The 20,940-nt window shown below is 43.3% G+C and overlaps 1 protein-coding gene across 4 annotated transcripts in view; it reads left to right on the top strand.

Moving 5' to 3' along the window:
- The window catches only part of ArfGAP1 (ADP-ribosylation factor GTPase-activating protein 1), a 69,466-nt gene that overhangs the window by 12,331 nt on the left and 36,195 nt on the right, over positions 1-20,940 (top strand). For 3 of the 4 annotated variants that reach the window (XM_050176049.3, XM_050176047.3, XM_072284206.1), the window contains exons 6-11: positions 1,532-1,615; positions 1,821-1,935; positions 4,055-4,111; positions 7,764-7,829; positions 12,616-12,675; positions 20,443-20,588. In XM_050176049.3, coding sequence (XP_050032006.1) covers positions 1,532-1,615; positions 1,821-1,935; positions 4,055-4,111; positions 7,764-7,829; positions 12,616-12,675; positions 20,443-20,588 — 528 coding nt within the window. The remainder of the gene's footprint in view (positions 1-1,531; positions 1,616-1,820; positions 1,936-4,054; positions 4,112-7,763; positions 7,830-12,615; positions 12,676-20,442; positions 20,589-20,940) is intronic. The other variant, XM_050176048.3, reaches the window with a different exon arrangement.

The raw sequence follows: 20,940 nt of genomic DNA, 5'->3' as shown, positions 1-20,940 counted from the left end.
AAGAGATACAGTAACATCTCCTAAAAAGGCTTGCATTTAATGTAGCGGCCGAACACAGTTTTAAAATTAATGCAGCTGCTGAATGAAGCTGCACCATTGAAAGGTTCCAGGTCTGTTCCAGACACCATTGTGTCTGGAACAGATCTTGCTTGACACTCACAAACTTAATTGTGACGTGTTACAGAGTTGATTCATGCTTACTGCTATGCTTTCTTTTTTTTTTGGTCAATTTCCTCTGTAGTAGATCACTCACTCTAGTGCCTTGTCTTTGAGGCTTGCCTTGAATTGGAAGGTTTAGAAAATGTGCATTTGGTGTAAGCATGCACCTGACGACCTCTGTGATCAAGCATGAAGCAGTTTGTTTTCCTTTGGAAGATGCAAATTCACGTAAGAAATTGTGTAGCTCCACTGGAACGACCAGTGGAGTTTACCTCAAGAATGTGGTTTCGTTGCTGGAATTCTATGTTATGTGCGTATATGTGGCGCGTGTTCACTCACAACAGCGCTAAATAATGTTAGGATCAAAGAATACTGTCAAACATACGAGTGTGTTTAGGTGTTAGCCATGTTTACTTGATGCAGACCAATATGCGGGATGCAGCTGTATAAAGGCGGGCCATCGCAAGCGTCTAGCTAGACATTCTCTAGCAGACTGCTTTCACGCACCAAGTCCCTCAATGGCAGCTTTCAAGTGGTTGTGGACCTGTTAACACACGATGATGCTCGAGTATCCATGGCTGACATATTGAGTAGTGATGATTGCGAAGGAAAAGTGTGAAGGTGTGATGTGCTTGACACATGAAATAATGGGCACTGGCTGAGATGCCAGTCGGTCTAGTACACTGTTATGTTACGCCTTCTCCTGTCATTTTGCTGTTTTTCTGCTGAACAAGAAGCAGCCTGCCTGAATTACCATTCAATCCTTTCAGTTTAAAGTGACACCAAATGGAAAGAATAAATCGGTTTAGACTTATGAAGTATTAATTCTAAATTCCATTTTCATTAACACCATGGTAAAAGGTTGATTATTTGAAGAAGAAATAGAGGTCAATATTCCATTTATTAAATTTCGTGCTTAAACCACAGAGTGCCAGTGCGTCGAGTGTGAGGTCATGGATTTCAAAGTATTTTGTTGTATTCAGGCTGTCATGGCTCATGAAAAGTTTCTGAAACTTGCAATGTCTAGTGCCTGGCTCTTTCATAAAACAATGTAATCCACCTCCACTGATAAAAAGTTAACTAGGCCCAAGCAGCTGTCAAAATTCATGACCTTACTGTGAGCTGGTGCGTGAACTCCAAGGTGGCAATGCCATCCATCTTTCGTTCTTGCAACTTTTTCAGCTTCCCACGTCTCTTTTCACGGTAAGTACTTCATGTGTGCGTTCTCTTTGACATCCATTTAACACAAAAATTAATGCAAGAAATTACCTGCGGTGGCATTTGCGTCAATGTAATACCTTTTGTACAAGAAATTGCTCTGCTCCTGGCGTCTCCAGCTGACGTCCCCTGTCCCCACTGTCTTTTCGTGCAGCTACAACTTCAACTCGGAGCAGATAGCCTCGCACAGGGATGACTTCTTCTCCCGGGTCCAAGCAAAGAATGCCACACGGCCAGAGTGAGTCAGCGACTTTCTCACTTGAGAGAAAGATGTGTTCCTTTGGCCAGAGTCATTCTAAATTCATAACGTTGATTCGGCTGGGCCACTTCGTGCTTGTCCTAAAACTGGAATTCCGAAAGCGCTCTGAAACCACAGCGTTGATGTGGCAGGGCTAGCTGATGCTCGACCTGAAGTTGAGACTGCCACCTGCGTGACTGTGCAGAGACTTGCCGCCCAGCCAAGGTGGACGCTACAGTGGGTTTGGCAACACAGTTTCAGAGCCACCACGCAGCCAGTCGCAGGAGTTCTTCGACGGTGCCTGGTCGTCCTTCAGCACGGTGAGTGTCCGAGTGCTCAGTTTGATGGCACTTTGGTCCAGCTGGACGGAATTGTCCGTGGCAGGCAGAAGGTTTTTTTTTTGTTTTTCAAAGGAGTCAACTGGTTGTTTCAAAACATTTGCTGTTGCCTCGTGGTGAAATTCGTGGGCTTACCATGAGAAAAATTACCAAGCTTACTGGGGGAAAAAAAAGTAATTTGTTTGTAATCATTATATTACATCGTGTAACAGCTCATAAAAAAGTTGGTATTCAGTCTTATCGGAAACCACTTATGTAAATCTTCGATTACAAAGTATGAGGTTGGATTTTGCAATTATCTTGTAGTTTAGATGACTTTAGATGATGTCAAAATTCTGCAGTTCTGTCCAAGGGAAAGTTTCAAATTGTTGCGAGTTTGTCACAAATGGCTGAGGAGGTTGAGGGGTGGGAGTGTTCCTCTCTTTGTGTACAGTAGAACCTCCTTGATATGGGGCATCCTGCTATGTACAATTTCCTGGTGCCATTGCTTGCAATCAAAAGCACCAAAAATGACCCTATACACCTGCGCTTCTTTCTTTTTTACCAGTTCATATGCTCCCGGAAAACACAATCTTTTGGCACCAACGTTCAGCATATCGTCAAACTGTGATCGTATGACAACTTTTCTGTCCGCTAGATCTCATGTAAACAAGGAAAGGCGCAAGGCGCGCGCACCATCAAGAACAGGAGCCGCCTGCTGCAGCAGCAGCTTCCCCGCAGTACTCGCCCGCCTGTCTCACGTGAAAATGCCGGCACACACCCAGTTTCCAATTCCATTTCCAGCAAATCTCCTCCAGGGTAGTCAGTGTTGTATTTACAGCATCACCGCCAACCTCGTGGCGATAAGCTTCTTCACCTATCTGTTCCCCAGTGCATGGGGCGAACTGCCATAGGAGGTATACTGCGTGTTTTTAATAGACATCCCAAACCCGCCGCTGTTCCCTGCTGCAGGCGGCGCCAAATAAACGTCATGTTTCGCTCTGGTGGTATTGTATGCTAGCGTCAGCTTGATTTAATTTCTTGCTACCCGTCACTGTTTTAAAGCACTATGCGATAGGAGCATGACAACATGTTTCTCCCGGTCGTTTGGGCTCCTCCAGCTTGACACGCGTCGACATCTCGTGCTGCAACGATTCGTGCAACGCTTCGTATTATACATAGATGTCAACTACTGTTGAGTCTGCCCAATTCTTTAGTTTCTTCGGATCGTACATTTTTCCAGTTAGTACATTTCTCCTCAAATTTTTTTTTTCCAGAACATATGAATGAGGTTCCACTGTATTCACATTGATTGGTGCCTCTTAAATCAGTAGCTATGGCATGAAATGTGTACAGTGTAAGACTATCACAAATAATAAATATGTTCACTGTAGTGAGTTTCAATCTCACTTCGCTTCAAGAGCAGAGCCCAAAATGCCACGCAGTGTACCTGTGTTGGAGAAAGACAATGCAGAAACCTGTGCAGTGTTGTGATGTCTGGAAGGCTGTCGCCTGTTGGCACATCGACGTTGGGCTTTGTAAAGCTTGCCAGCTGCCATGTCATTGAACTCAGTTTCGTCTCGTTTGGTTTCATGCAATAGGTCTATGTAAAGAAGCACCCAGAGGCATCTTGAAAACCTTAAATTAACAGAACTAATTCACTTCCTTCATCCATACATTAGTCTATTACTTCATTCCTCCATCTCGCATACTGTTGTCTGTTCCACTGTCAGTACTATCCAGTGCAATAGTTTACCTTGCTGTCACTCACTCGCTTGCTCACCCGCACCACTTTCTCTCTCTCTGCTGCCCTCTTCTCTGATATTGTGCGCATTGGCCTGAGTTTTTTTTCTGTAGATGTTCATTCAAAGATGGTAATGGTAGCCAAAACAACTGGTCCTTGAGATGTGTAAAGTTATGTGCATGACTAAAGTACAGGTACCTCGCTCAGCAACATTTGCTATGAAATGTGCAGCTTCATTGCATCAAAGGTCAACAGTACTAGGGGTTGCAGATTGAAAAATATAGAAGAAAACAAATTGCGAGCATGCATGTGAAGCTCTGTTACATTGTGACAAAAATTGTGCAGTCATGGTGAGTTTCCTGATAACATTTCGTGCAGGGATTTGCCACATTCGCAGCTGGAGCGACAAAGGTAGCATCGAAGGCATCGGAAAACGTAAGCGTAATTTTTGGCAATACATGCTTTATGTCTGTTTTATTGTAACTTTCCCTGGTCTTTTCTTTTCACCTGCATATTTCTTGTGGCTGGGACACAGTTAAAGTGTCCATTGTGAAGTGAGATAGTTATGATACCCATGGCCATTCATTTTCTACCTCCTTTTGCCTTTCTTTTAACAGCCAACTACCACTACTACTAGGCAATCTTGTAGTCTTTTAGGTTCTGTTCGAGTGAGTTCAGTTGCGTTGGTTCTGTTCTTATTGTTTTAAATTTGAAGCGTCATTTTCTTGAATACTCCTAGACAAACGCTCCCTTTCAAACATGCTGCTGTCTCATCACACTTTCTGTCTACCTACATAGCGTACTTAACGAATCTAACATGCACCCGTCTTCCAGGAAAGTGGGTCCCTAATACTGTAAGGCCTCCACGTTGCAATCTGATACAAAATCAAAACTGCATTTACAGCGTTACCAACAGCCTACTGTCAGAGCCGTCAGACGTAGCATCATTGCCGGCACAGCATGTTTTTGGGAAGGTTGCTGCGAGTTGATTTTGCGCTCGACTACGACCTGTGTTCTCGGTCAAACACTTTCATAGTTACTATCACTTTTACAAGATTTTGTGCGACTTGGCTCTGGATGCATCGGTGTATACGACCACCAGTGCTCCTAGACGCCGTTGCGTCTTGTGCCATAGTCACGCGAAATTAAAGGTATCTCCAAAAGTGACTGAGGGACAATCCATAAATGCAGCAAAGATTTTTTGGCCACTTGTGGAATAAAGGCAATTATTTTTTGCATAAATCCAATATTTCGGTCTCCTGATTATTCTGACGTTTTAGCGGTCCTCGTCGAGTTTTAATTATTGGTCGGCGACTGTATCTACAGAAGTGTTTGCTCGAGAATACTGCCCATGTTTTGCTTGGTATCTGGTCAGTGAAGTGCAAATGGTGACGATGACACACAGCTTTTATTATAACAGCTCATTCCAAAAAAAAGAAAAAAGAAAGAAAAAAAGAAAGCTTCTCTTCTATGATTGCGAAAGTGGGGACGTGCTACATTTTTGTTTTATGAATCGGGTGTGTGTTACAATCAGGTGCACTTTTATTTTCTTACTTTAAAGCTATGAAATTTGGGTGCGCATTAGTCATGGGGGCGTGTGAGAATCGTGCAAATATGGTAGTGCAGTTGAACCTCGTTGCAATGAAATCTCCTCCGGCAAAAAAAACAAAACAGCCTTTGTTATATCAGATATTTGATATAAGCATATATTCATTACACGCTGATATTGGCGAGAAAAGTTTTAAACTTACTTTGTTATATTCAGCAAGTCATTACATCCGAGTTCGTTATGTCAATACTCTGCTGTAATAGGTAGGTGAAGACTGAAGAGACGAAATGCGGATAACAATTTTAGAAGTAGTCTCCGAGTGTTTCTTGACTTGATTCTGGTCTCATAATTTCTCAGAGCTATTTCTAAAGTCACTGCGACGATAGCGAGTTGGGGCTTTGGCATTTTAAAAAGTTTGACCAGTTAATGTGTATCGTCAGTGGGACTTGAAACTGCAACGAAATTTCACTTTGGCTGAATTGGTTACAAGCGAGTACGTACATGCAGTCGAACACACTTATAATGATCTCAGATGTAACAATCTGTCAGTTTAGCAATATTTCAGTGCATTTATGACTTGTTGACTTTATATGTGACAAACTTTTTTTTAAAAGCTGCATACTGTTGTACGGACATTTTACATCCAGTTGCAGTGAAACGAGGGTACACACAGCACACGTGAAGTGGGGGGGAGAAAGGGGGAATAATAAATAAATTGAAATAGGTCTTTCAAAGAGGGCATGAAAGTACGGCCAAACTATAATGCGAGATTCCTTTCTTATCGTTGATGGTATGCACAAATCGGGTGTGTGTGTTATTTTGTTACAAGACTTTACAACTAGGTTTGGAAAGGTACAGGGAGCAAAAAGGAAGATATTGAAAATCTAGTTTTCAGACCAAAGTGGTGTCTACACATAACTGCTGCCGGCCAGCTTCATTATTGTGAATTCTTGTATGTTTTGAAGGCCGAGTCTACATACAGCTACTGACATAATGACCGTGTCTCGCAGAAGTATGTGTCCTTCATAAATGCGTTCAACTGTACTGTGGAAGCCATCTTGATGAAGCTGCAGGGCTAGTAATTGTAAATATTTTTTTTATTAACAGCCTTTAAATAGCACTATACGAGATGCATGCACCTGTTGGTTAGCGGATGTGTTGCAAATTCCAGCACATCACCTCTGAGATTTTGGATTTTCACTGCACTGTGTGCGTAACTTGATCTGTGCTGACATGCCGTAGAGCCACGCTAATTGTGAATGCTTTGGGTTCTACGTCATTTCTAGGAAGCGATGATGGTGGTGCACTTTTTAAAAGGCTTTCAGTATTAAAAACATACATTTTTGCTAGCTTTTCATGATGCATCCACTCCTATTTCAAATGAAATGTTTTTGCACAGAGGTGGCTCTGCATTCTCCCTGTCTGGAACTAGGCATCTAACATGGTCCAAAATTTTATTGGAGTTGCCTTTTGAAGAATGCTGCACAATTCACGCATACACAGGTGTGAGGCCTCTGAGATCTGTAAGCAATGCGTCGTGTGACTGGGCATTTCAGTGAGTGTTTGCATCCGGCTCTGGCAGTGTTTGCAATGCTTTGCGAGCTGCGATGTTAACTTTGTGGTAAAAAGCTTGTTTGTTCGCCCGTGCAACGGACCTGAATATGACTCCTGGCTTGGCCTGTGGCGTTCCTGTAACCACATACCCATGCTAAAAAAATGCGAGTGTCCTTGCGTAGAGGGTTATTTGCCGTAAAATATGTAGACCTGCGTGCACGCCTGAGAAGTGTAGGCAGAGAGGACTTGTCGATGTAATGTGTGACAGAGTGCTCCCTGACTGTAAGAGAGCTGTCTATGACATAGTGGCTTCATTATGACAATGAGAAATTGGCTGCATAGTTCTGTTGTGTGGCTAAATTATTCTGCAGGTGTGAGCCACCATTGTAATTTAGGATAGGCTTCTCTAACTTTTGATTTTTCTTCTTTTCCTGCTGTTATTTACACGTACTTCAGTGCTTGCTGAAACTTTCATGGTTGCTTGTAGTGTGCGTGTTCCGAGTTCCGTGGCAGAGGTGTTGTGTTTCTACCCAACAGCCCTACCAGTTGTAAGGAGTATTATTGTACAAGGGTACGAAAGCCCACAGCGAAGGGCATTATTTTAAGGTCGAGTACCTGTCTCCTGTCCTGTATTGGTGACACTGTTTGTGCCTAAGCTGTTCCCATCTTCATATTTTTATTTTCACCACTTTAAATATTACATTTTTATACAATGCACTTTGCACTTCTTCCCCCGAACAAACCGCCCTAACACCTCTGGGTTTTTGTCTAGTTCCCCATAGTGAGCGAATACAATTATTTGGGGGAAAAATGCAGACAAAAAAAAAAGAATAACATGGTAGTCTTCATTGTGGGAGAATGCTGCTGTCACAGTATAAGAGTTCAAAGCTGGAGGAATCATTGAAGTCCACCGTCTCTCTTTTTCTTCCGTGTGACCACAGTCGTGAAAGTCTAATTTCTGCGCACACTTCTCTGAAAATGCAGGCTGTCAAGATTGGTAGCATAGCAGCTCAGAAGGCAGCCGAGCTCTCTGGTGCCGTCAGCGAAAAGGTCAGTGTCTAAAAGAGGCCACGGCTAGTCGTCGTTCTCCCGTCCCTTTTTACACTTTTTTTTTTTCAATCCTTGTTCCTGCCATTGACGTTGCATTGTTGCTTTTTTGGAATGGACCTGGCCTGGAAGCATTTATCCTGCATGGTCGGTCACCATGTTATAGAGTCTTTGCCTAGTTGTTTATGTGGTTATAAGTTTATTTATTTACACATACTGCCCATTTATGGCGGGATTGTTTCGTACAACATACGAGGGTGGATCAAATATAAACGAGACCTTTGTTGTAGAGCATGTTCTATCGATTGTAGTGCGTTGCCACTTGAGGGTGTGTTAGGTTAGTGAGTCGGGAGTCATGCAGCAGGCCAGTCTTGTTACATTGTTTCGGTATTTTGTCATGTGATGTCTGAGAAAAAGGTACATCTGTCAATTGCACAACATACTATTGTGAAGTTCCTTGCTCATGAGTGTGTATAACTGACCAAAATTCTACACAGATGTGCGACACAGTTTGCGCATCAAACACTGTTAAGGTTGCATGTGTTTGCCTGGTGTAAGGAATTCACGAAAAGTTGTGAAGAGGTTGAAAATGAGAGCCACGGTCGTCACCCACGGACGAACATTGTGAAGCAAAACATCCCAGCCCTTCGTAATCTTCTGTTTGAATTGTTTATGAAATTTGTTTTACAACAGGCATAAGTTAGGGCAGCACTCATTTGGCAACCGTGAAGGACCTAACGACTCAGTAAAGTGTCTGCCCGATGGGTCCCATGTCTTTTGACCGCCGAACGGAAGCCGTCATGTATGCATGTGTGCGAGCGACTGAGCACTGTTTGCAATAGGAAGGGATGTATGTTTTATTGCATTGTCGCCTGTGATGAAACTGATATACCGCCACACCCCTCACTCGAAACGAGCAAGCATGCAGTAGAGTAAAATAGGCATAGCAGCCCTTATCCAACCAAAGACTCGGCTCTCTGCTGGCAAGATGCTTGCAACTGTTTTTTGCATCAGTGCGGCATTTTGCACATTGATTTCTTGTACGATCATTGCACCACAATGGTGCATGTTACTGTGAGCTTATGAGTGAGGTTAAACTTGCTTATTGCTGCGAGAGGCGTGGCTAACCAATACATAATGTGTGTATTCTCTGTGACATCTCCATGACAAGACTACAGCCCACACTGCAGCTGTCACATGTGCAAATTTAAAGGAAATGTGTTCCTGCAGACTCTAGCATTTAAAGGAAATGCTAGAGCCTGCAGCATCCAAGACGATTTTGTTTAGAGAAGGTTTTCTTGAGTTAATATGACTTTGGGTCCTCAATTCCCTTGACTCAAGGTCGCGCGACTTGATTCTTGGGATAGCCCCACAGTTAACTGGAGTGTCTGTCAAACGATCGCGGTGGTTACTGGAGTCTGTGAGGGAACGCCTTAGAACACCCTTTTCCAGGAGTTTTCTTGCTCCCATTGGTCCATGAAGGCGAAAGTGAGCCAACAAACAATACTCGTTCCGCCAAACATGTCTCGCCTTGCTGGCATCACGGGGCGGTCTGCGGGGGATGCATTGCTAGCTTCACGAAGCGATTCGCTGCAGTGGGGCAGGAGAGGCTAGAAGGTCACTACCCCCACTGGCCGATCGTAACACCGCACATTCAAGCACTTATTACGTAGACAGTTAATTCTGTGCCAATTCTGACACTGTGACAATTCTGTGCCACTACACATTTGGGCTATTGGGTACATGAGCTTGGGCTGCTGGTTACCAGAGCATTCTTTACCATTTACGCCCAATCAAGCCGGTGGAAAGAAGGGGTCTTCAGACATATATATGACAACCCCTTCCCCAGCTGGTGCCTGGCACCCGGGGCCCAAAGACTCCCCCCCCCCCCCCCCCATTGCTATGCCACTGCTTGTCACCTTGCAACTTTCATTTCGGCTCATTCAACGAAGCCTTGGGAGGCCAACGATGCAGCGACGATGATGCAGTGGAGGTGCATATGCGCAGCTGGCTGCTAACACAACCCAGTTTATTTTATTACGACGGGATTGGAAAGGTACCGATCTGCTGGGAAACGCACATTTTTAAATTGGGAGATCATGTAGCAAAATAATGTACACTTGATTGGTTTCTTGCTATAAAGAAAAACAATTACAAAATGAGAACCTTGTTTGAATTTGGTCCACGCTTGTTATGATCCATACAGCATGCATAGGGTGATATCATGCTTAAAGCTTGTGCTAGAGAACATTGAAATAAGTTGAGTACAGGATGCATGGCACCATATCTTATGTGTAGGGGTGCAAAATGTTAGTTAATATCTTACTAATCGCTATTTATTGTTTTAGTTATCACTGATTCTTTTCATTCAAATTTGGCAAAAGTGGCATTTGCTGGCATGGTCTACCGTGTATAGAGTAGAACATGCGAAAGTGACAACTTCGCTGGTAAGGTTTGATGCTACCGTACTTATTGGAATTCTAGGCTGACATCAATTCTAGGCCGACCAAGAAAAAGGAAAGGTCTTTAAATGTGTTATCTTAGGTGAACAATAAACAGGGGTGGGTCGACTGTGAAAAGAGCATACAAGATCATTAAGATGCTGCACTTTCAGAATGCTTGCATTATCACATCTTCATGCCATTATGGCGTGACCCAATTGTACATGTCGAAAGCATGTCGACGTAGACAGGTGGCTGAACCTGCTTGGAGTGACATCTCGTAATGTTTGCAAACATTTGTGTGATTTGTGTTCCTACAGACATTCCCAGTTGTTCTGTGTCCTGGTAATAAAATCGGCTACATCTTTTTTCACCACGTGGCTATGGTGCGTTGAAGGGGTGCGGCCAAACTGCACCGTCGAATCTCTGCCGACAGCAGTTTCATTCATTATTATTATTATAATTTTCTTTTTTAACAAAAGTATCGGCCTACATTTGAATAAATACGGTAGCAATGGAACAAGATCAGCTTCCTGGCGCATAGCAGGCATATTGCACTGAGATTGCACCTTCTTTTTCCATTTGCAGGCCACAGCTATCGGCATGCTGCATGTCAGAAGTGTGTGTTACAATGGCAACGGCAAACAAAGAAATGTGGAATTTGCAGGAGTGGAACTGTGAAGCTATCTGTCACTGTAACAGCAGAATGAAGCACTCCCTGTGTTTTTGTGCATAGCCAATAGCTTAGCCATATTAATGCCAGATGGCACCATTGTTCGGTTGCCGCAAATTTCACTCTTCATGTTTAAAATTGCTGCAGTTCATGCCTACTTGTTTGTTCTGGACGAAACAGATGGGTAATGCACCCAAAAGTTGGAGGGAGCAACCGATGCATTTCGCTTTTTGAAACTAAGTGGGTTTGAGAACTTAATTTGTTCAACAATTGTGCTGAATATGTCCACTGTAGCACAAATATATATATTCTTACAAATAGCCTCCAATTTCCTGTCTTAATGAAAATGAACTCTGTACAAAAAGAAAAAGAAAGAACATTTAACTTTTCTAAAAATCTCGTAAACAGCTTACAGACACTGTAAAAAGAACATTAAACAACATGCTTGCATTATTTTGTTTGTAATGACAATATAGGTGGTAGAATTTGGAGCTTTGCCAAGGGTTCACTTTTGTCAAAATGGTAAATTTAAGGCAGTTTGTAAATATATGTATTTGTACTAAAGTAGCAGTACTCAGCACAATTGTCGAACAAGATTTTTTATAGCCCAAGCTTCAAACGGTACACACAACGGCTTAGGAGATGAAAATTTGGAAAAGTAGCAACTTTTAAAAGGCCTCAGATATTTAGAAATTTTTCAAAAATATTTTTCTTTTGCCGAGAAGCCTTAAATAATGTTAGCTTACTCTTCATCACGTATATGTTTTACACACACAAGCACACGAAAATTAATCCTTTTTAGTCATAGTATTTTGTATTTTATACCATGGGAATGTATGAGAATGCCTAATGCATGAAAATGGTGCCTCCAGACTTAAGAACGTCAGCACATTTCTCTTCGAAATTAGGCAGTTGCGAAAAAAAACGTTCGTTTTTGTGCTGCCAAGTGATATGTGCATGAAATATAAAACATTCAATGCGATCTAAAGTATCAATTTTCTGAGCAATTTTGATATTTTGTGGAGTCACCGATATACTCCTTTCAATACATTGCATGCAACAATAGAGAGTTTTAGTTTGTACGGTATTTCGGTAAACGCAGGCGGACTGGGGCTTTTACCGGGGGCCAAAGGTCCAAAGACCGTGAGAGTCCATGAGAAATGACCAAAGATCATTTCTCACGACTTTTAGTGAAGAATTAAAAATACAAATCCATGTTTAGTGAGAAAAACATGGCTTGTTTTAACTAATAAAATAGGCAATCTTTCCATCAGCGGGTTTATCTCGATTCATGTTCTGAGCAATTGTCTGTTGATTGCCAATTGCCTGCCAGCATCGTATGTATCAAGTCTATAGATCTGTTGGTTTGGGACACGTCGAGCTGGTGTGAGCGATTCAAGTTGTTGTATGCTGCTTAATTGCTTATTTCTGAGCTTGATGCTGCAGTACCCTGTAGGCTGCCTAGGTACATTGTTATGAGCTTTTGAATAGTGTTGTGTCACATTGTGCCGGTAGTGTAGTTTTGAGTTTAAGTTTGCCCTCCTTGCCTCTGTTCTGTTGTTTTTCTTTTTCCTCCCACTTTCTTTTATGTTCGGGTCGACCCTGCCCTTCACACCCTCCCCTGCAAATGGATGTGCATGTGGGGTGTTGACATGCACGCATGTGCGTGTGCCAGGTGAAAGACGGCACGCTCATCAATGACCTGCAGAGCCAGGTCACCACCATTGGCACCAAGGTGGGTTGGAATGCACTTTGTTGTGTGCATGTGTGTGTGTGTGTGTGTGTGTGTGTGTGCGCACATGCATGCAGACATGTTGCATTATTTCTTTTTGTCCTTTATCACTGGCACATTTTGTCATGTCTCTGTCGTTTTTATGTTGTCCTACACTTGGTCTCACCAAGGTTTCCTTTTGCATGTAAACTCGAGGCTCCTGACTTGTGATAACTTGGCAGTAAGGATGCTCAACACTTTTGAAAATGCTTGGAAAAGAGCATCAGTCTTTTGGCTCGGCATATAAGCTAGGAATTGAAATACACTTAAAAGTCAAACTGTATCATTAAAGGGCCCCTCACGAGGTCTGGCCATTTTGAGCTGACATGTGCGGAGCATACATTGCGCGATAACAATCGTGTCTGCAAAGTATTACATCACTACGCGCCACAGAAAGATCTGAAATTTCAATCTGAGCGTCATTTCCCTCTTCACTCGTGGGCGCCACCCTCCAAGCCGGACGGTGACATAGTAGTGCCCCTGCGCCTACGTAATCGTGTCCGCAGTGTGATGCTCATGGTGACATGCGATTTTGAGAATTATTCAAGACATCTGTTATCTGTGCGATCTGTTGCTTGAATTTACGAATTGAAGTTCAGAGAAATCATAAAACACACAAACAAAATGTCTGCATGTTTTTTGTTTTATTTCGCACCAAAGCAAGAGAGATGTACTTCCGCTTCGTCTGCTTGTTTCCACGGTCGTGCGGTGATGTGTGCAGGTACCGGAACTATGCCATTTTCTATCGTGTTCCAGTGCGTGATCATGCTCTGCGATCCACCTGTTCTGCCTCAGTATTTGTGTAGCACTGAATTGTACCACTAGTCACGTTTCCTTGTGCACAGCTTGCAGAATCGTGCGCTGCACAAACCAGACAACAGCTCGTGCGCAACGCCGTCAGCAAAAATGCGTAGCGTTAAAAAAAAAAAAAAAAAAACGAGGCGAGGAGCCAAAGAAAAAAAAGAAAGGCGGGGCCTGTGACGTATGCGTCACGCGATCCTCAAGGTCCAGTATGAGCGAACGCATGGAAGGAATTGAGTTTGCGTATGCTAGACGGGGCGAGTGGAGAGAGCGTTTTACTTGGCAGTGGAGCCCACCTGCTGAAATCATGGTTTCGCGGTACTGAAATATTTACATCTTGGCTACTAATGAGCCGATTTGAAAATTTTTTGCAGCAGAACGCTCCCTAGAGGACACGTAGCAACTTCCAGCATATCGCGAAAATTTGATATGGGGCCTGGTGAGGGGCCCTTTAAATAATGTTTCTGCAATTGCAAAACATTTATTTCTACTGTGAGGCTTGGTCAGCCAGAAAGGGTTCAAAAATGAAAGTTGGGCTGTAGCTCATTTGCTGTGATGTTGGGGAATTATGTTCGAGTCTAGTTCATTGTTTATTGGCGAAGGGGGACTACACTGCGTTATAAAGGAACCTGCAACTTAATCTAGCAAGTTTCGAGAACTTTTCCTGAGCCCTGACAACCCCAATCCAAAAACAAACGTCCATATTTGTGCCATCATTCCGACATAACAGTATTGAGGACGTGGCATGAATTCATTAAAGCAAATCTTGGCTTCCATTTTCTCTAGTAGATACCAACTGTTCTCCACCAAATGAACGAATGAAGCTGAAAAATTACTCCATCAGTTTTAACTGATTGCCGCATTTTTCTGTGTATAACCCGCCACCACTATAACCTGCGCCCCCAATTACAATAGCCTGGAAAAAGAAACACTCATATAACCTGCGAAATAACTGTATACAACTAAGCTCAAATCTTTGCAAAAACAGTCTCCGTTCTCGGATGCATGACATGGCCATGTCATATGTTCGGTCAGCAGCTTTGTTTCCCTGCTCTTCGGTAATGCTGATGAAGCTGGACTCCCACGATGAACATTATTGCAGATGTATCAGTCAGGTGACGTGGTGTGGATCGAATCACTTAGCAGCCGGTATTCAGATGACAGAGGTTGGCAGCGCGCATGGAGAAGCCCTCGCACATCACATGGGCAATGGTGATGGAGCAAACGCTACCGAGCTGAAAATCCCATTGGTGATTTGGCTATCCGTCATATCGTGAAGCGATTCACGCGGACTGAGGAAGTTCTATGGGAACGGGTGACATGTGATCATGTGATTTGCAACCTGCAAAGTCAAATTATGATTTGCTCCATGTGCGCTATTCGCTAACTACTAAAGGCAAAATGACGAGCCGTGAAGAGGAGAATAGGAGTCCATGAAGACGGGGAGAAGGGAGCTTCAACAAGCAGGGGTGTGGGGAGGGTGAAGTTCCCTAGGAAATAACAAAACTTTAAATGGCAGATACCCTTATCTCAAGGTGTGGCTTCATTGAAACCTATGCCGTGCTGCCATGAAGTTACACATCAAGGTGAAGTTCGCATATAATCCGCACCTCGGTTTTGCTGTTACATTCTTTAAATGTTTAGTGTGCGTTATATGTGCAAGTGTTTCTCTAGCGTTTCTTTAAAGGAGTACTGACACGGAAAATATTGTTTCCCACTTTTCTTGCATTTTTAGGTTCCTGTAGAGTCCATAATTAAGGTGCGAAGCCTAAATTTCTTGAGAGGGCCTCAAATTATGATTTACAGCACCTTTTGTGTGTCCTCTTAAGAACACCTGCCAAATTCTGTGCTGCTTTGGATGTGAAGAAAGGAGACCATGCGCATCACTGAAAGTAGAGGTGGCAGTCATGTGATATCGTGAAACCCAAGGGCGATGTAGTGCACTGGTTGAAGGCCATACAATGACCATGTTGCCGAAAGCTATGCTTTTATTGGAAACCTACGGCGATGCACTCTCCTGTCTTCTGTTAATCGTTGAGTGGACTAGGCTTTTGGCAGTGTGATCATAGTATATATGTATGCATCAGTGGTGGTTGGTAGTACGACACCACCACGTCAAGTTTCGGGAACACAAATAGTCTCCTTTGTCATGTTCAAAGCCACACTGCACTTGGCTTCATTTTGAACTGGTTGCAGTAAAACATAACATAATTCGTTGTTGTGCTCTCGAAGAATTGAGGCTCCATAGCGAAATTACTGAGTCAACAGCTATCAATAATGAATTATAATGTGACAAATTTTCTGTCAGAGCCCCTTTATCTCTGTGGCCCTTCACCATCACCTAGTCCTAGATTCAGTAATCAATGAGAAAAGAATAGAAAGCAAATGGTGTGATTTTCCAGAGCAATTTGTTCATGCACTGCTGTGAATGGTTTCTGTGACCTACACTACTGCATGAAACGGTGCACATCGTAATGCTGCAGGCCAAGTAATTTGCTACTTGTTGCTGTCACCTGAATCACACTCTGTGTGAAGCTGAGTGTTTTCGCTTGCGTTCTGTCATATTGTGTCTCTGTACTAGTACCTAAAGTCACTCCTAACATTTTTACTGCAGCTTGCATATTGAAAAGGCCTGCATATAAAATTATTTCTACAAAAATTAGCTCCCTGTATTCTAGGCAACACAGTCCTTTCACTTGAAGTCACATGGTTGCAGCAGGCATGATCTGAAGCTGCATTCTTTTGCAGTTGTATTAGGTGCAGGTTGGGAGCATGGTGAGAGATTAATGGTAGGACTTTGATGTCTTCTTCATGCTTGACTTACCACTGGGCACTTTTCTTGCACTGCATGCATGTAACGTAGAGAACTGGGAGTTGTGGGAGGGTGATGAACTGAGTCCAAAAAAAATTATAAAGAACTGGTTTGTGGGATAGCACACTGTCACAACCCATGGTTGAAGTGTTAGCTTCTTCTATGCAGTGGCTTAAGGCGTGGACATCTGGTGCATGGCTTTCATCAGTTGCCATTGTGAACAAGGAAAAGGCCTGATTTATAAAAAGAACAACAATTTAATGTGGTATTGGAGCAAAGAAAACTTGTATTCTTAAGTGATAACTATTATTTGTGCAGACAAAAAGAAACAATCTGTGAATGTGACAATTGTCAAGAACAGGTGCATGCAGAGAAATTTAGACCTGCTATCGTGACATCAAATATGAACGACAAATTTTGGTGCTAGTTTGGTTTTGAAAGAGCTAAAGTGAACGAAAAAGTATATTTACAGTTCACAGTCCTCTAAATATAAAGGGAGTGACGTATGTAAATTTAAACTGGGTGCGGCAACAGTGTGTCCACACCGATGCCACTCGTAGTGACCGTTGAAGCTGGTGTATTGAAGTCAGCAGTGGGCTTTCATAGAGTTTCATGTCGGGATGTATAGGAGTTGCTCAGGAGTTGCCCGGCATTACTTTCTTGTCCTCAGGGCAGACTGCAGGAGTGCTGGATCGATTGGATTTCATAAGCATTCCAAGGTGTTGGCATTCACCTCGAGCCGTCTCGACGCACAAATGAAGCGCACACGTGCGCGTTGGTTGCAACCGTGCTTCACACTCTACTGGTGGTCAGTCACCTTGACTGGTGAACAGTTCGATCAAACACAACACAGCCGTTACCTAAGCACACAGCTCCGCTTGGTTTGAGTGTGTTGCCACTGCACTTCAGACTCTGCAGACGGGCCTGCCACGGTGGCTTAGCAGCCACGATGTTGCGCTGCTAAGCACGAGGTCACGGGATCAAATCCCGGATGCAGTGGCTGCATTTCGGTGGGGGCAAAATGCAAAAATGCATGTTTCCCATGCATTGGGGGCACGCTAAAGAACCCCAGGTGGTGAACATTAATCTGAAGTCCCCCACTACAGTGTTCCTCATAACCAGATGGCGGTTTTCGCATGTACCCCCCCCCCCCCCCAAATAAAAAATAAAAATAAAATAAAACTCTGCAAATGGACACCTTATTTGGCGGACGAGTTTAATAATAAACAAAATAACAGCCACGGACAACTCACACAGCGCATTGTAGCGCCAAACAAGCACAAACAATAGGCGTAGGCATGCACGTAAGCAACAGCCACAGACACACAACCCAACGTGGCGTGGGTGTTCTGAGGATCAACCTCACTGGCCTTATACATGCACAAACAACAGTGCATGCAGGCTTGACCCTCTGCTCTTAGAGAAGGAATACTTCTTCAGAGGTGTGCGTATACTTGTCGCTGAAAAAAAAAGCTATTTTCTTGGGAATGACAGAAAGCTGAGCTAGTTGGTAAGGATTCATTATGCAGAAAAAGGGGAGGCGTGCAGACAGGACACAAGAGAAGAGAACTTCTCTTCTCTTGTGTCCTGTCTGCACGTTTCACCTTTTCTTGGGAAACTTAGCCATACTGCAGACTTTTGTGACACACACAAGCCATATAAACAATCAACACAGCAAACAGTTGTGGTATACAGCTCTTTATCAGGTTTATGCATTGTATAGCTCTCTACCTGGTTACTTCCAAACATGCTGTCAAGCATGCTCTGCCCTATCATGAAAAGAAAAAAATGCTCAGGAAGTATACGAAAAAAGAAAGAGCAAAAGAAAAGTCACTGCAGGCTGTTTTATGGTGCAGGTTGCAGGCATTGTGAGTTTAATATATACAATGTCCAGTTCAGTGTAAGGGATTTATTCTGTGTGAACATTGCTTAATAAGCTTTTTGTGGTCGATATAGAACATAATTTACGGTACCTCAGTTCATTATAATTGGGTTTGACTGTGGTCAGTGACAGCATCAGAACGCAGACCACTAATAGTATGCAAAGATGAATGCCATTTGTATAGAATTGTTTCGTTACACTGGCCTATGATGCATGTTTGCATATTATAGTTTGCATGCATCTCTGACTTTGATAAGTTTTGAACACCTGCATGGAAGCATGGGACCGCAATGCATTTAAAAATTTGGCTGTAAAGCTTTTGCACCCTAGACTCGTATAATCACATAAAGTAACTGAAGTACTAAGAGTTTTTTTTCCAATTCATATTTCGCGTTCGCATTTCAATTTGTGCTGATGGTAAAATCAGCTTGAGTTCTCAGGCCAAATGGGAAAGGTAAGCGATCATCTCTTCTGCGTTATACAGTGTGCAATGTGACAAATTGTTGTGTATTATGTTGTGTATATTAGGTAAACATGGTTCACCTAATACATTACCAAAATTGTACTACTGCTGTACAAACAGTGGAATGTGAATATACAAATATCTATTCTACTGTGACTCAGTCACATTTGAGTTTCTGCTGAAAATTTACTTGCTGCTTAAAGGGGCCTGGAACCACTTTTTATCGAAGTGGACAAAGACGTTTGAAGTGCAGATAGGCTATTTTAGAACCACTTTGCCGTAAAAAGTACTTCAATGCGTTCAGCCGAAGCGGAGTTAGCCTCAGCTGTGCTCCCCTTCCTCCTCCAATGCCTTGCACTGCGAAGGCTACGGCGGAGACGTCACCGTGGCACGCAGTTCAAGTTTCTGATTTGGTGCCTATGCCGCGCTAAATGTAAGCAAAGCGCGGCTGTCCTCAGAGAGCCGCAGTGTGCTTAGCCACTCGACTCGTGGCGGCACCTAGCGGCGGCCGCGGTGTAGCCGAGCGCAGCGATCAATAGCAGCCGCGTATTGGAGTGTGCTTTATGACGAAATAAAGCACACAGAAAAGAGTGAGGATCATGGGGCTTTTGAAACGCGAGTGTTTGAGAAAAAGGTGGCTTCGCGCTCCGCTTGCGAGCTCCACAGACCGTGTACGACAGCAGAACTTGGCTGAGATGTTCACAACAGCGTATGCTACCTGCGAACTATGTTATTTCACCAAGCCTGAGCAGTGGTTCAGGGCCCTTTTAATGTTTCTGAACCACAAAGGCATTAAAAGACGTTATCTTAATTTCAAATATTATGAGTGTGTTCTAGTTGTTGCACATGTAAATATGGACTGCTTGTTTAACCTGCAGACGTATGTGGTTTCTGCATGAACTCTATTTTCTTTCTTTTATTCAGGTTTCAGGAATTTTTCATGGCCAGTAATATACTTGGAGTAAAATTATGACATTTGCACAGATCATTCTGCTAACATCATCTCGAAAACACTTGCTCAACCTTCTGTGTAAATGTGCATGTTTGTGATGAGCTTAATGTGCAATCGTGGTAACTTTTATTATGAAGTGAATTTTCACCTTTAAATGTAGCAGTTGTTCTGTAACTTTAAATAATGGCAACAGCTGTGTTAATCTTGACACTTTGGTTACTCTTTGTCAAGTCCAAAACTAAAAACGTCTGCAGTATAAATTGCAGGAGTAATTCGTATGTTAGGCTACATCTGCCCATAGGTGGAGGCAGTCTGCAGGCTGGTGCAAGCATTTGAGTAGGTGTCCTCTTTTCTTTTGAGCACAAGGTCTCATGTTTGATTTGCAGCCACTGTGGCTGCATTGCATTGGAGTATCAGCGTAAAAGCACTTGTCAGCTGTCAGCGTAAATTCATGCGCAAACAATTCTAAAACTGCTCCAATGCATTGTTACGTTTCCACTTTCAGCTGCTTTTGTAACAGTGGTTAATTCAGACTCTGAAACATATACACTTGGGACTGCTTCACATTTACAAACAGACTATAGAGGGATTACATGTCGCCCTTCCATGTAGTTACTCCTAACGGGCATTCTGATCATTTAGTTCCTGTACACGTTTTAATTTGTACTGATGCTATACAAGGGTTCACGAAATTCACAAAATTTGACAGCAGCACTCCTTTATGTCACCTCTTACCCAGTGTTGTTTTGGGATGTTAAACCGCAAGTAACTATTCAATCAGTAAGGCATTCCTTGTTTCCTCTCGCACATGTGTGCCTTAGGTGGTGGACGTGAGTCGGCGTGGAGTACAAGACCTTTCGACACTGTTTACTCAGAAGGCCACCACGTTGGAGACGGCCGAGGGCGCCCCCAGCGAGAAGTCTTCTCTCCTCTTCGCTTCCTCCTCCTCTCCCTCATCACGTGACAGGTCTGTGCCAATTCCCCCCCTCTCCTTGTCGTGAGAATCAGTGGTCTGGGCATTTGCACTCGTGCCAAATTGTGGAAGGGACTTGTGTGTTGAGAATCACGCTTTTGAGCGCAAAATGAGAACAGAGGAAGGCAAAGACGCAGGATAAGCGTTTACTGAAACACCCTGCTGTGGTAGCGTAGTGGCTTTGGTGTTGAGCTGATATGCACGAGGTCTTGGGATCGAATCCTGAGCTGTGGCGGCCGCATTTTGATGGAGGCTAAATGCAAAAGACGCCCGTGTACCGTGCATTGGGTGCACATTAAAGAACCCTAGGTGGTCATAATTAATCCGGAGCTCCTTATAATCAGGT

The sequence above is a fragment of the Dermacentor andersoni genome, chromosome 9, assembly GCF_023375885.2.
Source record: "Dermacentor andersoni chromosome 9, qqDerAnde1_hic_scaffold, whole genome shotgun sequence".
Classification (NCBI taxonomy): Eukaryota; Metazoa; Arthropoda; class Arachnida; order Ixodida; family Ixodidae; genus Dermacentor; species Dermacentor andersoni.
This window is presented reverse-complemented; position numbering and strand designations above follow the sequence as displayed.